Raw genomic sequence first — 19,233 nt, 5'->3', positions numbered from 1 at the left:
CTTAAAGGGGCAATATACATGGGAGGTTTACTACGCAACATTCCCAAGCCAAGCTCTCACACATGCGCAGCCTGCGCTTCAGAGGATTCGGCACAAGAAACGGAATGCAGAAAGTGCCAAATCCTTGCATTTTGCTCAGAAGCTGTCCAAATTGTTATATAGGTCTTCAATGTAATTTTGGTCGGGTGAGTATTGTGACTAATAAAAAGAGCAGAGTCCAACTTCCATTACTCTCCCAAAAGGGTTTCTTGCTGAATCACTCTCACAGGACATGTTTCGAATTGAAAGTTCATTGTTATGTTCCCAAAATGCTTCTTTGCGTTTATGCAAATCGCCAGGCTTGTGTTCCATGAAGAGATACAGGCCTCATTCAGAGTTTGCTGGTATCCTGCCGATATTTCCGGTGGGATACCAGCAAACGGACCTACCATTACCGACACCTTATTACAGGTAACGGGAAGAGCTGTCATTCCCCATTCCAATCAGTCCCGTAGGACTCCATGGGGGGAATTGCCGGTAATTACTGGTACAGTAATACCAGCAATTGTTTTGCCGGTGGGGGCCAGATTTACCTCCAGCTCTTGCCTGGAGGTAAAAATCAGTCAACCCCCACCAGGAAACTTGTAGATTGGTGGTGTGGGAAAAGTGGTGGTAACGGAATTGCCGCTACTTTTCCTGCCACTTTTCCTTCACAGTCAAACTTCCAATGAGGCTTACTGTCTTGGTATCCTGGCTGGGGCCACACCCCTCACCCTGTACCTTTGTCCCCTTACCTGCTGGGCGGGTGGGGCCTCCGGCACCCCTAGTAGGAGATGGTTCCCAGAGTACATTTGTTTCATTTTCCATCACTGCTCCCTACAGAGTTCTGCCTGCCTCTGCTATAACCAGTTGCTGCGCACGTAAAAAGGCACACATCTGGCAGGGTGGCAGGTGCTCTGCATTCAAGGTGAACATGACAGCTGGGCACACGAGCTAGCCATCGAAAGGGACTTTGGGCCTCATTCCGAGTTTGGAGGCAGCCATGGCGCTATTAGCGCCATGGCTGCCTCCAAAATCTGTCCGACTCCGGTCTGGTGAAGGGAGTAATTACCGGTCCAGTCCGAGGTCGGCGGGACCGGTAATTCCCCATTCACCAAAGCCATTCCCATTTGAGCCCCCATAGGGCTCAATGGGAAGGCGTCAATAACGGTACCGCAAATTGCGGTACCATTATTGACCCCGGTATCCCTTTTCGGGTCCCGTCCATAACGCCTGGTAAAACCAGGCGTTAAGGGAGGGACCCGCAAAGGGACCTCGGAATAGGGCGCAAAGGGATTACCGGCACCGGTGTCATTACCGGTGCCCTGTATCCCTTTGCGCCCAGGTCGTAATTACTCCCTTTGTCTTTTTCCTTTCAAAAAGGCAGCTCCTCTTTCCAGCACTCAAATGTAGTCGGGGGGCCATCAAGTTTCAATGCGAAAAGGACATATGAGACGCAATGCGGCTTACAATGCTTTGTCAGGACCACTGCGGAACCTGGTACTAGGAGCACCATGTAAAAACGCTTACCATTCAACACTGGGCCGAGCTCGCAGTGTTTGTGGCAGACAGTTCCAGGACACCCAGTGCTTTAAGTGGGGTGGAAAATTGAGGGAGGGCTTGCACTGAAGGAACCGTGGTTAAAGAAATGCCTGTAGGGGTCACCGACCCTCCCAGGCAACCCTTTAACCACACGACTCCTTGAATGTAATGGGGTGCCTGCTGCATGATGTCTTTATTCCGAAACAGGCGGAGGGCTGGGTTGGCCAGCCTCTCCTTTTGTTTCTGAGTAAAGGGCTAAGACGTGGTGGAAGCCCTTTAACCAAGCACTGTTAGTGGGCTTCCTGCTGCATGTTAGCACTTTACTCAGAAACAAAAAGGGATGCTGGCCAACCCAACCCTCCTACTGTTTATGAATAAAGAGGCATCCCACAGCAAGTTTAGCCGAAGCGCTGCTTGGTTACACTGCTGACTTCAGATGTCAGCATTTCAGATTTGAATTAAAAAAGGTGATTCCTTTTTTTAAAATCCAAAATGCTAACACCTGCTGGCAGCTGTGTTACCACGCAGCGCTTGGCTAAACGGCTGCCTGAGAGGTTGGCGTGGATGGGGCTAGTCACCCGACTCTGGAGCCCATCTCAAAGACTGCGGGTGCTTCTCCCTGGCTAGCCCCAGCTCACTTAAAGCTGTGAGGACACCTCAGAAGAACTCTTTAGATGTCAAGACATGTTTTCCCAGGGCTTGAAATTGCAATTGGAGTAGCAGGAACTAAAAGCAGCTCCTGTGTATCCATTAGTAACCAATGACCAGCAGCTACCACTGAGGAACGAGGAGCTAGTGCATAGTGTTCCACAAATGTAACTTCCACATAAGATGCAAACATATATTTTGTCAATTATTTATGAACCCATATGCTTTAAATCGTGTATATATGTGTCCTAATGTTTATTTTGAGATGGACCCCTTAAATTCACATGGGTGTGTATGTTCGGCATCCGTTGGCCTGGGGAGTGAAAAGTAGCTCCAGGTAGCTGTGGCTGTTAGGCTAACCAGGCTTTTCTTGGCTACAAGCGGGAACTAAATAGTTCCCCTCAATTGCGAGCCCTGTATTCACTCGTGGGACACCCTCTGCTTGATTTACAAAGCATTTTTCAATGGGATTTTCCCATTGAAACTTTTTTTTGTAAATCAGGCCTGTGCCTCTTTTATTTTCATGAGAACAGTGGCACAGCCTGGCTTTACTTAAATGTGTCCCCCCTTGTTTGTGTTTTACATGTGTGGGGGGGTGAATTTGTAGTACCTCTCGAGTGGGGGTGTTTGTGATATAACATAAATGAATGGAGCATAATGCAAAGTGAATCACAATTTCCTCTTTCTACCTTCTCCAAAGGTTTCTGTAGTGTTGTACTTATCTATTTGCACTGGGTGCACACAGTGCTGCTGATGGTAGAACACAGCTATGTCATATGGAATGTGATGGGACCTGAAGGTTCCAAGAACTACAGTTGGTAACACAGGATGGGAGAACCTTACTGAAAGGATGTCATCTGTTTAGCTCCCTGCCCCTTTCTATATAACTAGCCCTGTAACTCTGTAACTTATAAATAAACTCACTCCTTTTATATATACTGGTCTCCTGTGCCTTACCTGAATCCAGATGTCTTCTTACCATCCCCGATACTACAGTTTCCAACATCTGTGTTCCACAATAGCAAATACTGAGTGATTGCTCTTGTGTGGGTAGGGTCATGTTCCATTCACAAACTCTACAAATGCACATTATTACAGTAACCGTTAACGGTTTACTCAGACGCTCTGTCGTTTCCACCCAAAGTGCAGTCCTCATTAACCTTTTGTTTCCTTCTTATTTACCTTTATGGAATTTCAAGTACAAAACAACAAAGAAAAAAAGAAGCAATAAGAACAGAGAGAGCTAATGTATGGCAGTATACAATAAGTTACGGTCAGGATAGAAAATAAAGATTGGGTTCGATCACCTGAGAGTTTTTTCTCCAAGGGTCAATTGTCTGGCAGCTTCGCTGACCCCCTCCCACCTGCGTACAAGTTAAGTCAGCGTTTCGAGCACCATCTGAGCATTGGGGGTTTACGCTCTGCTCCCGAGAACTGTTGTGCATAATCCAAAAAAAGGGGGACAAAGTGTGGTGAAATTTCCCCATGTTGTTCGCACAGGTCACAGTGATATTTTCCGCCTCAGCTGTGTCCCAGCATTTTGCCCACCACATCGACGTTGCTGGGCCCTCTGGGGATTTTCAAAGGCGGGCAATGGTGATCTGTGAGGAGATAGATGATCAAGGAAGACATGTGCCCGGATAGCGGGAGCGCCCTGTCCCCTGTGTCACCCAATAGGACAATTCCTGGGTCCAAGGGATCGTGAATCCTGCGATTTGTTTGGTAAAATCCAGTACGTCCCGCTAAAGTTTTTCTGATTTCGGGCATGTCCACCATAAGTGATAAAGCGAGCCTACAGCTACGCAACCCCTCCAGCAAGATGATGATATTGCTGGGTTGCTTCGGTTCAGGATTTATGCCCACTTTCAGTTTTGTTTTATGCTGCAACATCCAGCTTCTACGTTGTGTGTATCTAAATCTCTCCGCTTCTGTGACATGGAACTTTTCCTTACATACTTCAAAAGAGAGGGGGTCCCCGTTATTGAAGAAATATGCAATTCGATTGAGGCTGCCTGCTTTCCACTCCGGAAAGCGTGAACTCTTGGTTGCCCCAGACATGGAGAGAGGGGTCCTAAGATGCCGCTGGCTCCCCAATGGCTAGCTGCTTTCTTCCAGCTCTGTATTGTGTTCATAGTGATGGCTAGGGGGCCCACATCGGGAGTCTGCCGGACCTGCTTAAGATGTGGGAGTACGGATAGTGGGGTCGAGCTCCGCTCCTCCCCTATTTGCTTCCAGTGGGGCAGATTCTCTGCTTCCTGCCATGTGAAGGTGTGAGACAGCTGGGCTGCAAGGCAGTATCTGGTAATGTCTGGGATCCCTAGGCCACCAATGGGTGTTCCGTGGAGCGTGACCCTCTTTGGTACACTTGGTCTTTTCCCCTGCCCATATACATTTTAGCATTGCCCTTTGCAGGGCCTCGAGTTTCTTTGTGGGAATCGTTACAGGACGGGAGAACCAGTGATATAGGAGCCTGGGGACTAGGTTCATTTTAAAGGCTGTAACCCTCCCAACCCAGGAAATCTCTTGTTTTTGCCAGGAGGTCCGTCTTTAGTTCCCTGAATAGGCTTGGGAAGTTAGCTTGGTATACCTTGTCAATAACATTTGGAATTTGCACGCCAAGGTAGGTAATATGGTTCCCCACCCATGGGATTGATCCTCTGCTTGTAAGTGTTTCCCTGGGGTGCTAGATTTTGAGAAGTTTACACCTTGAAGCCACATGCTTCGCCAAACCTCTGAATCTCACGCCACAGTTCCCCTATAGAGGAGTCCAAATGTGTGATGGAGAGAAGCACATCATCTGCATACAGGGATATTTTGTCATTATCGACACCAACCCGCAACCCCTTGAATGATTGTATTAGACCGAATCCAAGCAGTGAATGGCTCCATTGATAGGGCGAAAATGACTGTGGTAGGGGGTCGAGTTTCTGTGAGCGCAGGCCGTTCACTCTCAGGGTCGCGCTCAGGGAGTGGTAGTTAGCCAAGGTCCATTTTATAAATTTAGGGCTGAAGTGTGCCAGAGTTTTACCCACATAGCTCCAGTCAAGTAAATGAAATGCTTTTTGTGCATCTAGGGAGATGACGGCTAATTCCGTACCATCCCTGTTGACACTTCAGTTAGGTTGAGGATGCACCTGAAGTTGTCATGCGTGGTGCGGCCTGGGAAGGACCCCGATTGGTCTGGGTGAATCAGTTTAGGTAAGATCCTCGCTAGCCGAGTTGTTAAGACCTTTGAGAAGATCTTTGCGTTATTATTAATCAACATGATTGGGCCACATGAGCTGCACAGCTCCGGGTCCTTACCTTGTTTTGGGATCATTACAGTTAGGGAATGCTCCATTGTCTGTGTTATGCGGCCAGATCCTGGGAAGGAGTTAAATATGGTTACCAGGTGTTGGGCTAGAGTGTGTGAGAATGTTTTATAGAATCGTGTGTTGAACCCATCTGGACGTGGGGCTGTATTTTTTAGAGAGGCCATCGTCTCTGCAATTTCCTCAAGCGTGATTGGGGCTTATAGGGGGGGCAGTTAATTCCTGCCAGGTTTCTCCCTGGGGAGCAGATGCCAGGTATTGCTATTGCCCGGTGCCTATGATGGGGTCCCCGGTTATCACTCCCCTGTGGTGCTCCGTCATCGCTGCTAATTTACCCCCTTCTGTTGCCCAGAGCGCTCCATTCGTTCCACTCAGGAGACGGATGTTATTCCAGGAGTTTAATTTTTTTTTAGCTTTTATACCAAGAGTCGTTTTGCTTTATAGCTATTCGTGTAGTAGAATTGTTTTGTGTATGCCAGGGCTCGGACTGATTTGTCAGCTAGGTGCATTTCTAGTTTAGATTTAGTATTTCTCAGGCCTCCCCATGATTTGGTGGATTGGGTACTTTTATGTATTCTTTCCAGATCAATTATAGTCTTTTCCAGCTGATTGCTGCGATCCCCCTTGCCTTTTGAGGGCAGCTGCTTTCGCCATTAGTTCCCCTCTTATCACTGCTTTCATAGCATCCCAAAACACCGGGAGGGGCCGCCCTTCTAGTACGTTTTTGTTAAAGTAGTTGCGTAGAGCACTAGCAATGTCTTCCCTAATTACTGGGTACTGCAGCATGTAGTCTTGTAGTTTCCATGGTTTCGGGATATGGGCCGGAAAGACTCTCACCCGGATGCTAACGAGTACTGGTGCGTGATCTGAGATGATCCTAGGCAGAATATCCACTCGCTCCAAGCATGGAAGAGTGTGCTAGACATGAGTATCAGGTTGATTCTGGATAGGCCCTTATGAACATGTGAGTAATACATGTAGTTGTGTGCCTTCTCGTTAAATAATCTCCAGGTGTCTAAAATCTCGCTTCCCTGATTAATTCAGCCAATCCCACTGCCCTTGCATAGTCCTCATGTGTGGGCTTTAGTGTTTTATTGTTGTCTGGGTCCGGAACTAGGATGAAGTCCCTTCATGAGATGGCCCTCCGTGAATGCCACTAAGTCAGGGATGATTGTGTCTAGGAATCGGATTTGTGTGCTGTTCTGACAATAAATTGATGCAAATGTTGAGGGGCTGATCGTATCGATACCCTTTGACCAGGATGTACCTTTCCATGGGTTCCTTTTTTACCTTAACCACTGTAAGCGGCAAGTCTGTGCTGAAAAATATTGCCGCCCTCTTTTTTTTTTCCCCCGGCCATGGCAAAAAAGCTTTTAGGAAACCTGTTTGATTTCACCCGCTTTTCATCTAGGGCGAAAAGGCGGGTTTCCTGGAGACACACAATGTACACCTCCAGTTCCGCTAGTTTACGTGCGACTGATTTGCACTTCCCGGGGAAGCTGAGGCCATAGACGTTCCATGTCACCATAATCAGCTCTTTGTCAGGGTCACTGGCCATAGGTGTGAAGAGGGATGGGGAAGCTTACCACACCTCCCCCCCTACTAAATTCATGACAAGAAAGAAAGTTAGAAAGCACCGCAATCACAGATTCTATTTTGGACAATCCCCAATGGACCCATGGTTGATAAATATGTCGAGGGGTATCCCCTCAGCCAGCCAGACCGCCGAGGAACATACAGACCTACCCATGTGTGGATGAAGAGCCACAGGTCGTGATTAAGGATATCTGCATGGACAGCTTGGACTAGACATCAAGAAGCCAGTTGCTGACGCTGTTAGAGACTCCATGACATAGCAGCGTTAGACACGAAGCACACATGCCATCCGCACCTCAGGACACAAACACGCACTCAAATACATGAAGAACACAAGCGTACAGTTCTATAGTTAGAGAACAGATATATATATATACTGTCATTGCTTTTATTATTTTTGCCATTAGCCAAGCGCAGCAATGCAGAAACCGTAAGAGACAAGAGATCTTGAGCACAGCTTGCAGATGCTTATATGTGAATAACCCTATGGAACTGCAGGAGCACCTATGGGGCCTGACAGAGGCAAGTGTGACTAACCCACGGAAATGTAGTATAGTATGGACACTGTAGAAACCGAATTATAAGGTTTAGAAAAATCACAGCAGACTCCAGGCCTCAGAGCAAAAGACGAGCTGAGCTGATTCAGGCTGGACAGAGAGTAAGATGTGCGAAACAGGACTCAGAGCCAAGGCCAAGAGAAAGGGATGACATTCCAATCCCCAAACAACAAAGGGACCAGCTGCAGAATAGGCTAATACATCCTAATAATTTTTGGTCTCGGAACAAGTGTCGCGGCCGAAGCAGATAATGGACAGAGAGCTATGGTGGGAAAGTAGCACTGGTCCCAGGCCACCAGACACAGACAGCGACAAATATGCAACAATATGCAACAAGTGTTGCGCCGATCAGGAGCGCACACTCATGAGCTAAGGTGATACACACAAGTTACAATGCAGACACATAATCATTCTTGTTACGTTGAAGAGGTGCACAGCAAGCTGAGAACCTTTACGGATCCCAGGCCCGGGGACGACAGCTCTAGCCAATCACAGTTTAGTACCCTAGGGGTGGGTAGCAACGAGCAAGAACCAATGGTAAGTCCACCGCACTGCAACAATATTATAGTTAGTGACTTGGGGATGGGACCAGGCCAGCCACCTGACATGCAAGGGCCAGTAGACTAACATCTATAAAGTCCACTATAGGTGGTATAATACTCAATACCCAACCATCTGGTCCAATAGGTTTTCTGGAGAAGGGCCCAGGTTGCGACATCACTCTGATGTAATTGGGTAGTAAAACGGCCTGCGAGCTGAGGAAGAGCGAGATGTGCATGGATTTTCTCTGTTCCTGTGCTGATCCCTGTTGGTTTTGCCTGTAATAAACCACAGTTTGAACTTGCCGTTGACTGAGTCCTGCGTGTATCCTGGGGGGAGGGAGTTGGGCACTGCAGGACCAGACTTCCAGTGTCCCTCTGGCATACCTGGGGATCCTCCCCAACAGGTGGTTAGTAGGAGGCTGAGTATATTCCCTGGGGACATTTTCCTCCCCTGCGAGCACCCGCTACACTGATTCAAAGTGCTAAATAAGCAGTGACCCGGAATCTGGGTTGCTGAGTTTCAATCTTTCAAAACCCCCCTCCCTCCTTCTTGCCCCCCAAACCAAACGTGTATTAACAAGCACCTGAGCATAGGTGGTGTGCACTGGGGCCACAAGAACCAGCCCTGGCAACCAGCCGTAGCTGTGTTAAGAGTGAGTCCTTTAGGCGGCATCCCTCCGACCCAGGCTCTGCTGCACCCCCATTCAGTGCCAGGGAATCGCTGCGGCAAGTTTCAGGTAAAGAACACCCAAGGCCTAAATGTGTGCCTTATTTAGTGTCCTGTTCGCTGCTGCCGGAAAGTTGGTTAGTGCACTCAGAGCCCCCCAAGCCCTGTCGTGGGCCTACGTCTATGCCGACTCCATGCAAGGGTGGCTGATTCAGGGCTCCAAGGCTTTTTTTGTCCCTGTGAGGTGGGCCCTTTAGTCTCTGTCTTCTGTTCACCCTTGTCCAGGAGGCTGTGGGCTTCTCTTTCGAATTCCAGGTCTCTGCTGGCTCCTTGCCGCTCCCCTCGTTTGTGGCTGCTGGATGCAATAGCTTCTCTGCTTCCTTCATGGTTCGCATCCGCCAATGTATGCCCTCAGCCTTGGAGAGCAGCGCTGTAGGGAAGCCCCATCTGTAAGTTATGTTCCTCTCCCTCTGCCAGTCGGTTGCTGGTTCTAAGCTTTTCCTTTTCTGCAGTGTGGTGGAAGCTAGATCTTGGTACAGTGCCACCGACACATCTCTGAACTGGAGTCGAGCAGAGTCTCTGGCCATTCTCATTAATTCCTCCTTGATTTTATAAAGGTGTACCCTCGCTAGGAGGTCTGCTGGAAGAGGTAGAGATTGCCTCATCTGTGTGTGGTGCACTCTGTCTAACTCCATTGAAGTGTGATCGGGAAGGGGTGTAATCGGGAAGAGACAGAAGCGCTCGAAAGAGGTCCTTGACAAAGTTGTGATGGTCTGACTCTGGTATTGAGGATGGTACACCCCTCAGGTTGGTTGTTGTTATGGCGGAATCAGTTTTCGGCGTCCTCTTGCTTTATTTCAAGCTCCTCGCATCTGGCTTCAAGTGCTTCAATCTTGTCAGCACCTTCGCCAATCTCATAGCTCTGTACGCACAATGCTGCCTCCACCTCGGCCGTCCTGCTTTCGACCTCCTCTAATCTTTTATCAGGGCAGTGATTTTGCTCAGGAGCACCACCGTGCCTTTCTGGTATTCTGTGGTCATGGCTGCCAAAAGGACCTGCAATTCAGATTTGGTTACGGGTTGCGTTTGTTGCTCTGAGGGTGTTGCGGCTGCTGATGCGTGTATCAGTGCCTCCACATGCTCCCCTTTCTTGGCTTTCTCTGCTGTCCCCGCTGCCAGAAGAGTGGAGATGTCTGCATGTTTGGTGGCCTGACCAGGTTTAGCCATGTTGCTTTAAATGGGGGGGCATTATACCCTGCCAAGTCGCTAGTCCAAGAGGTTGTGGGTGACTCCCTACGATGCACCAGCCCGCACTTATGTGGTTTGGCTCCCACGGAGAGTGCTGCTCAGTAGGTTAGTGGGCTGCAGTCTTGGTTGCTTCAGTGTGGTCAGTGAGAGATTAAGGGTGCTTATTCAACTGCACCCCTGGGCAGCAATGTCCTCTACGTCGATACAAGTTGCATGAAGAATGGGGTTATCAGCCGCAGTAGTTTATGGAGGCCCGTGATCAGCAAAGGTGAACGGGGGGCCTCTGGATGAGCTTCTCACTCAATCTGCGGCTAATACCCTGCTTTGCAGACCTCTTGTTCAGCCTCGGAGTGCCTATGCATCGCAGGCAGAGATTGCTTCCCTCACCGTCGAGTTCCTGAAGATGCTGTGAGCTGCTGTTGCCTGCCTGCGGGGCTCGTCCTTGTGCTCCTATCCCCCAGCCCAGCACAGGCAGCGATGCGGGTGTGGGAGCGCTGCGGCTACGTTGCAGCAGCTCGCCTGCAATGATGGTGCCCCAGGCTTGGAGGGATAATCAGGGGCAGGGGTCGGGGTCTGGGCTTCCCACAGGGCTGTCAGAGGAAGTGTGGATTTGGTTGTGCCCGGGGCACCAGCGATCATCCAGAGGTCTTCACCGCCCTCGGTACTCGCATCCCGCTGCAGGGAGCATCCGCCATTTTTGTATAACCTGTCGATCGCATAGCTCCGATCATGCTAAGGAGAACTGGCAGCTGCTTCGTCCCCCAATTCCTGATATATTCACCGGAGTTTCGGGAAGGTGTGCCGTCATTTCGTGCGCAGATGCTGCTGCATTTCGAGTGGTTGCCGGCCTAGGTCCAGGAACAATCAGGGAGCCATTCTGCGCGCTCCGGCTCCTAGCCACCCCCCTGCCAAATCCAGCCCTTTGCATTTTAAATTAGCACGATGAAGGGGCTCCTATATAGCTTTCCCCAGGGTCAGATGGGGCTAAAAATATCGCCACCAAAAAATAGGTGGCACACAGTCCTGAATCTCCTTTCACTACTTTCGGCCACAAACTTTGAGTAGCAGCACCTGGGGGCTACTTTTTTTAAAAACTGGTAGAGGTTAGACAGAGCCTTTGATTGCACACTGGGTTAATAACATTGTTGAAAACTGCCAACTGCACACTGCTTGAACTCATCAAAACTGACCCAGATTGTCCCATAAAAGTGGCCGGCACCAGCCAGACGGGTCCTGCTCTGTTTCCCTACAGGCCAGTGCAGGCCTCGCGAGGTCACCACGTGACTCCCCGGACGCGTCCGTCCAGCGTGCGTGCGCGCGCGCGCGCGCCTCCTGTTGCTGGTCTTTTGACAGAGCGGAGCATGCTGCTTCTCGCCTGGGACCGGCCTGCATTCCTCGGCTCCCCGGCAGCACACACCAGTGTACAATCACCTCTATGGGAACCCCCTCTGGCGCTCTGGAATAACGGCCACTCTCAGTCTCAGACGAGTTGTGGGAATTCTCCGAGGCCTACAACGCTGGGGCCGGGAAGGATGGCCACGCCCCCCTAAAATATTAAAATCCACCCACGTTTTCGTAATAACTTAAAAAATATGTCAAAAAGCGACAATGAAATATTTTGCATGCCGATTTTTCTCTGGGATACTCCAAAAGAATCAGTGTACGCTCCCATTCCATAAGTGAAAGACCCCAGCAGGTACACGCCTGAACCCCTCAAGTCTTGTGATACCTCAGCCCCATGCGGGGTAATGAGGTTTGTCATGGGCGTAATTTTAGTGGGGGCAAGGGTGTTTCCCCCCACACAATTTTGTCCCTCTCATTTGGCAGTGGCGCCCTTAATTTAGAGGTCACCCCCCCCCACACTCCCCAAAAATGTTCAGCCAAGTTACTCCACTGGTTCTGTTGTTTTGTGCAGGGTGTGTGCTGGGTGTGGTATTGCTCACTGGGCTAACAGTTCCATGCACGTGATCGAGTGGTCGAAAATCCATGTGGAGAAAAGTCTGTCGTTTGATGCCCATTAAGACTACCACATGCTTCGGGTATATTATGTGTGCACATGACTGGGACGAGTGCCCTTTACTCCGGCAGCGCTCTTCATGAAAGCCTGTCCATCGCCGAGAGTGCCTTGGCTAGCAAAGCATTTGGAGCAGAGAACTCAAGGTCTGCCACATCAGGTTTGAGAAATATTTTTTTAGGAAAGTTTGGCGTATCCCAGTAGGTCAATATGCAGATGCAGCTCTAGTCCTGCACGGTGCTGGAATCGACATGTTTTACTGTGGGATCCCACCAGGGACATGGTGGGTAGGTGTGTGAGGGGAATTCGTCTCACAACCACCCCCACAGAAACAGCTGACTTTCAGAAGATTAATCATGAACACATGGGAAATAAACCCCAAAGGAGGAGCGTTTCCTATAATGTTGCAAGCAAAGTATTAAAGGTGCAAACCTTTTAAAAATAGAAAGATGTACTTAAATATTTCCATATTTCCTGCACATTCCAATCTTACGTGCGATTTCACAGTGCTCCTGATCAGCTGCTGAAGTTGTCTTGTGGAAAGTTTCTCCTACCTGATCCAAGCGATCCCTGTTTGAGTCCCGGGGGTTAGTTGCACGGGACAGTTAAAAGTAGTCTGAACAACTCAAATAAACGAATGGTGCAAATGGATTTCCCAGATTTGGAGGGACGTTTTTTGCCTGACCCCGAATCGGCAAATCTAGGCCAATATGCAGCACACTGGTCACGCCAGCTATACCTGCCGGTGCAGTAACATCCTAATGGTATACAAGCAGCATAGGAAATGGGCCTGAATAAGACAGCAGAGCTCCAACAAAGTTTGTTGGGGTTCGGACAGGAGACTGGATGCAGAAACAGCCAATGCCTCACATGTGTTCTGAGGCTGTCCGAGTCTGTCTTCCTCTTGCTGATAGATTGTATCCATCTACAGTGATTATTGGATACCGAGGCTTAAGCCTCATTTCTCCTTCTTGGGTTGAGTATGTAGTCGTGGGTTAGGATTCTTCTTGGTCTGTGTGGACTTGTCACAGTAGGACTGGTTTCACAGGGTCTTCGCTGGGTAGCAGTCGAAAGGGTAGTGAGTCTTCTGATTAGAGACTGTCCAAATTGGTATACATGTCCTGCAATTTACAGTTTTTTTGTGTTAGGGTGAGTATTGTGGCCAATAAAAAGAGCAACGTTCCACTTCCATTACTCGTACTAAAGGGGTTTCTTACTGAATCACCATCAGAGACATATTTCACACTTATAATTGTGGCCATTCTTATGCTCCCAAAATGCTCTTTGCTTTTATGCAAATTCATCAGGCTTGGGTTCCATGAAGAGATGCGACATGGCCTGGAGCCACGCCTCCCGTCCCCAGCCCCTCCACACTCCAGTCTCACCCCCCAAGGAGGAGACGGTTCCCAGAGTACATTTTTCCATTTCCAGCATTGCACACAAATGTGCTACTACACTGCAACAACACACCAAGCCCCTGTGTAGTTTCACTTCTGCACCACACACAGATACCTCTGCCTGGAGTATTTCTATAACACATCATTCCCTGTACAGTTACACTCTTATAACCCTCATTGAACTACGCAGCCAGGGACACACCTCTTAAACCCAGCCCTCTTTACAGTTACACCTTTGTATCACGTGCGCTTGTCCCCACTTGGTCTGGGCAGTCTCTTGCAGCTGTCCTGTGCGTGAACATTGGGTAATCGCCAAGGAACTCTACGTGCAGGGGCCAGCACTCATCGTTAGAATGCATAGCGCGCGGACTAATGTGGGCATTCAATCTGCGGCATCACCCGTGCCACATACGACCCAGAGAAGTACCCATATCTAGGGAACGTCCAACCGGGCACCTGCTCTGCGGGTGGACTCTGCTGGACGGGTGTCGCCTGGCCCACCCGTAAGGGAATAATGAACCTGATAGCAGCACCGCACTGTCCAGTGCAGGCACGGGCCACCTCACAGCCTACCCCAAGGCGACCTAGCCGCCGCCACAAGCTCGCAGTGCCATTTCAGAGCATCGACGTACCTCCCCTTACGCCCCTGGTATTCAAACGTTGTTATGCTGAGCCCCTCCTTGAGTAAAAGTATTGTTGTCATTACCCACTTTAGTAAAAATAGTATTTCTCCCCTCCCCCCCATGCCCTTTCTGCTTATATTTTCTATTGGAAGCAGTCAACATACTCCCTTTCTGTTGAGTCTTGCAACCCCCCTGGTCGTCTTCCGTGCTTCCGTTGGGGGGGTGGGAGGGAGAGGTGAGGGAGGGAGCATCCTCAACAGTTGGAAGACGACTGCCTTACACCCTCTTGTCTCAACCATAGGCAATGGACGGCCAGGCTCCATTCATCCAGACACGAGAATCCATAGGCTACCAACTCGAGCTGTTCAGAAAATGCCCATTCAAACAAGGATTTAGTGCTGCGAAGTCATCACCAATGACAGCTGAGCGCTACACAAAACACCTGCACCATTGACATGGCAGGTAACACAGTATTCTGCCACTCACACATTTCAGCGGGCGTGACGTAACATCCCGCCGCTTGCAATTCCCCGCCTCCCACTGCAAAGCCATCGCCGAAAGGGCAACAGTGCAAAGTGATGCCAGCTAAAAAGGCCGAGGCCAGATGGCAGAAGCATGTTGCTTGCCATGTATGTGTGCTGTCTTTGAGTACAGCAGTGTTCTTATTGGGTTACGTTTTGCTCATACAAAACACACGCCCAATAATTCATATCAAAGCTGTAATGCAAATAACAGTATAACTTGACTCCTGAGTAGTGCGCGTGCGTGCTATACTGCATCACACTATATACTCCTGGCAGTAGACGTATGCCCTGCAAAATCTCACACAAGCACAGCAACACAATACTTAATGCACTTTCAGCATTACCCCAAAAATGTCCTCCCAGCAGCATTGCAGGTACCGTAATTCACAACACATTCCAAGTAGTGCAAAACAGATCCCGTAGCACACAAGCACTCACAAGGATACACACAACGGCGTCTGTAATGCGCTTGCTCTAAAGGCAGTAACGCACTCTCAGAAACATGCGTGCAATCTGTATTGCACAATCTGTAACTGAGACACTCAACACAAAGCCTATTATTTTCGGAAACTGGGGATTCTTATTTTCGCACGCGCCCAGAGGCCGCCTAAATGGCAGAATGTGCACTATATACGACCACGTTGCATTACTATATAGATATAGGGTTTGCAAGTTCCAGCGCGCAGAGCTTAATTGCCTTAGTGTCCAGCCTGAGACCCGAGTCCACTTTGCAAAATCGGCTGCACCCCCGAATCATGGAGTTTTTTGCACGGTTCAAAGCGACTTTGCACTGCTGAAAAGTGACTTTGCATGACTTTGTACTGACTTTGCGCTGCAAAAATACACTTTGCACGGTTCCATGAATCAGGGTTTGTGTCGGCCGTGCAAAGTCACTTTTCAGCAGCGCAAAGTCACTTTGAACCGTGAAATAAATTCCATGAATCGGGCCTAGTTTCACAAACGCAAACATAACACCACTAGCACCAGACAAATGAAATATACACCCTCAAACCAACACATTTCTATGGACAAAAAATAAAAGCTTTGTCTCCACGGAAACAGTCAAACATAGCTGTTCTGTAATGTGGTGCAGACTTCATATTCCCGCCCGATTACCGTTAGCTAAGCATTTTCCTCGGCCCAAAGCGTGCATGTAAAGCGTGCATGTAATGCGGCCAAGGACTCGGGCCTGAGCGCCCCCAACTGGCGTGGGAAAGCCCTGTGTCCTCAGCACCGGTGCTTGTACAGCACGAGGCCGTGTTTCACTCCACGGGGTATTTTTCCCATGGTACAAGTGTACCAAAACAAGCAGTGGAACCGTGACCCCTGTGGGGGACAGGATAGGCAGGAGCGGAGCAACGTGCTACACATTTTTGAAGGGTGGAAGCAATGCTGGTTGGTAGCCGGTAGAGTTGAAACAGCTTTCAGTTTAGCTGTGGTAAAGTTGAGAAGTCTGCTTTAACTTCACAAAGAACAGTTCCGGAAAGGAGAACATGGTTGCAAAAGGCATGTTAACAGTGACAAATAAAAGTAGTGGAACTCCGCTACAGACCGTTCCCATTCACTTCGAGCACTGGTTTTTCAGCACGCGTTGATTGTGCAAGGGGAGAAACCCTGGCAGTAACATACAGCCTTGTGAAACCACACATATCGTTTTAAAGACAACTTATCGACCTATGTGTGGTGCTGCTGGTGCGTCATGCATTCAAGCTGAACTGTTCCTGAAAGAACGTAAAGAAGGCACACACCTGGGTCCAGATTACAGAAACGTTGCACTGGTGCATGTGCAAAATTGCCCGGTATAAGTGCCAGGTGAAACATTGCACTAGTGCAAAAAAAAGATACCCGTTCACTGCATTTTTGCACCAGGCCAATTGTAGCCACAGTGCGAATATGGAATGGTATTCCCTGGTGCAAAATACGGCGAACGTGTAGCGAAAATGTCCAAGTGTTTGATTTAGAAATGCAAGTGCAACGTTGCACGGAATTAGTAGTAACACCGTGCAACGTTGCAAAGTTTCTGTAATCTGGCCCCTTGATGTTACATAACTGATATATTTCTTTGAATGCCGTGTGTGCATTCGCGCGTGCGCTGCATGTCATTGGGCATACATCAGCATTCATAACTGCACTTTGGGGAGTGTGTTTTGCATTCTAAAGCTGTGCTGGGTGCCTGTTGTGCTTTTCTGAGACCATGCCGTGCATTACACTCATTATCACCAGTGAATTAAAGGGCGTGTGTGTGTGTGTTAAAGTTCATTGGTGTTTATGTACTGTAGTGTGCATCGTACTACCTTCTGTACATTACAAAGGATTGCATCACTGAGAACTCTCTGAGTAATAGCGCTTCGTTGCATGCACGTGCAGTGCAGACGTAACTTGTGGTCTGTGCATTACAGGTGCGTGCATGCATTGTGTATCAAGTGTGAGTGTACTTGCACTTTTCACGAGATAGTGATGTATGTGTTTGCCGTGCACTGTTTGGGCGGTGTGTGCTCCATATAACAGTGCACTGCTGTACAGTAAGTGTAATGTTAACAGCTGAGGTGTTCTGTTCGGCAAAGCACATGACTTTGCACGTGTGCATGCAGCTATGCCTATCGCTCGGTGTTGTGTAACACAGCAGGTCTGCGCCTCCTCCTTACCCCTGCAGTTGCTGCTTGTGCTGCACGTGCTGGGTGCTGCTACTGCTGCTGCGGGTCTCGTGCTGCACTTGGACGCGGGAGGAGCCGCCGTGCCCCCCGCTCTGCTGGCTGGTGTAGCGCACGGCCGCCGGCTGGTGCAGCTGCACGCCGGGCCCGAGCTGGATGTGCTGCCGGAGCTGCAGGCCGGGGCCGGCCTGGCTCATGCGCCGGCTCCTCTCCTGGACGCCGCCGCCGCCGCTCCTGCTCACGCTGTGGCGGCCGCTGAGCTCCAGGCTGTAGGTCCTCTGCTGCCCGGGGGGCGCGGCGGGGCCGCTGAAGCCGGCCTGGCCCGAGTGCTGCTGCTGCTGCTGTTGCACCACGTAGGTGAACCTCCGCACCCTGCTCGCATCCCCCGCGGGGTCCGGCTGCCCCACCGGCAGGCAGGCACACAGCACAAGGCTCCACCTGACCCAGTGCACCTCCATATCCTTCCAAATGAAGTGCAACGAGCTCTTCTGGCGCTCTTCGCTTTGCAGTCCTGTTCCTGGACACCGCCTTGGCTGTGCACTGGGCCCCCCAGAGGCGGTCTGTGCCCCCCCCCCCCACGTCAGCTCCCGCGTGCCTTCTGTATCGCTCCACCTATGCACACGCTCTGTCCAGAGCGACACAAAACTTTCGGCAACAAAGACACGTTTTAGCCCAAAGCTCTTAAAAACACTGCTTGAGGAAGGAGGGGGGGTGAGCAAATGCCCAGGCTGCCCAAAACCGCAGCACACACCGGAGAGGGGCGAGGTGTTGCCGGGAGGCTGCTGCGGGCGGGGAGCAGATGTGGAAGCTGCCTGGCCAGGGGTCCCGGTGTGTGTGCGTGCGTGTGTGTGCGCCGTGAGTGAGGAAATGTGTACGGGCTGGAAGGAAAAGTCTTGGGAAAGTTTCTCGTCCCCTCTCGCTGCCCGTGTGCGGCTGTCAGAGGGAACTGCGGCAGCCAATCTCCGGCGGCGGCCGTGACGTCAGGCAGCACATCCTAATTGGGGAGGACCGGGAGACGGGGCAGGGTCGGGTCCCAGTCTGCACAGTTCACTTGTCCTCTCAGCTGGGCTCTGGGGAGTCAGGTTTATGGGTCTCTCTCTCTCTCTCCCCCCCTCCCCCTCCTCCTGTCTGCTACTGCCCCCTCCCCTCGTCGCCCTCCGCGTTTCTGAATGGAGCCCCCTCCTCAGCCTCCCCCTTTGGATTCAGAGAGCCGGGCCTCTGAAGCGCCGCGAGTGGCAGTTATTCACGGCACTGACAGCTCTTCCCAGATATGCATGCGGTGGACGCGCAGTGCTCGGCCCTCTGAAGTGGCCGCGAGGTGTCACAGTCCCATCACCCACAACCGGACGCACTCGTTGCGTCACAGGATGCCCCCATCCGTGTACCTCAGGATACGACAGCCAGCTGCGTCATGCCTGCCCACAACGGTGACACTTGATTTGTCCATCCTTTTAGAGGTGACATTATAGCCTGGTAAAGGCCCCGCATCGTGCATGTGGGGCAGACTGTGAACGTGACCCCACACACGCAGACGGCAGGCCGAAACCAGGGCTTGGACTGGGAACCAAAATAGGCCCTGGAAATGATGCTCAAAGTGGCCACATGTTGCACATCTTCGCCAGGCCTTACCCTTTCCCAATGAGAACCTTTGGGAATGCTGCACGAAAGGGGCCCTGGGAGCAGAGGCCTACTGGGAAATCTCCCGAGTTCCCTAAAGGCCAGTCCACCCCTGCCGGAAACACCAGCATTTGATGCGCGGCGCAGTACCTCTTATGCCACTGTGATTTTTGTTGCGCCACAGATTGTGCCACTGAATGCGCCTGACATTGCACTTCAGCACGTGCCTGTCACGGGGCCACATCCTCTTCCCATCATTGCACGTCTCCAGGGCTGGA

General features: G+C 50.4%; 1 protein-coding gene across 4 annotated transcripts in view; it reads right to left on the bottom strand.

Annotated features, from left to right (window-relative positions):
• Positions 1 to 18,330, bottom strand: part of LTBP1 (latent transforming growth factor beta binding protein 1) — a 1,019,134-nt gene extending 1,000,804 nt beyond the window's left edge. For 2 of the 4 annotated variants that reach the window (XM_069607908.1, XM_069607910.1), the window contains exon 1: positions 17,333 to 18,330. In XM_069607908.1, coding sequence (XP_069464009.1) covers positions 17,333 to 17,796 — 464 coding nt within the window. In that variant the 5' untranslated portion in view covers positions 17,797 to 18,330. The remainder of the gene's footprint in view (positions 1 to 17,332) is intronic. The other 2 variants (XM_069607907.1, XM_069607909.1) reach the window with 2 other exon arrangements.
• Between the last annotated feature and the right edge of the window lie 903 nt (positions 18,331 to 19,233).

Source organism: Ambystoma mexicanum, chromosome 4q (assembly GCF_040938575.1).
Source record: "Ambystoma mexicanum isolate Mex_15411 chromosome 4q, UKY_AmexF1_1, whole genome shotgun sequence".
Taxonomy (NCBI): Eukaryota; Metazoa; Chordata; class Amphibia; order Caudata; family Ambystomatidae; genus Ambystoma; species Ambystoma mexicanum.
This window is presented reverse-complemented; position numbering and strand designations above follow the sequence as displayed.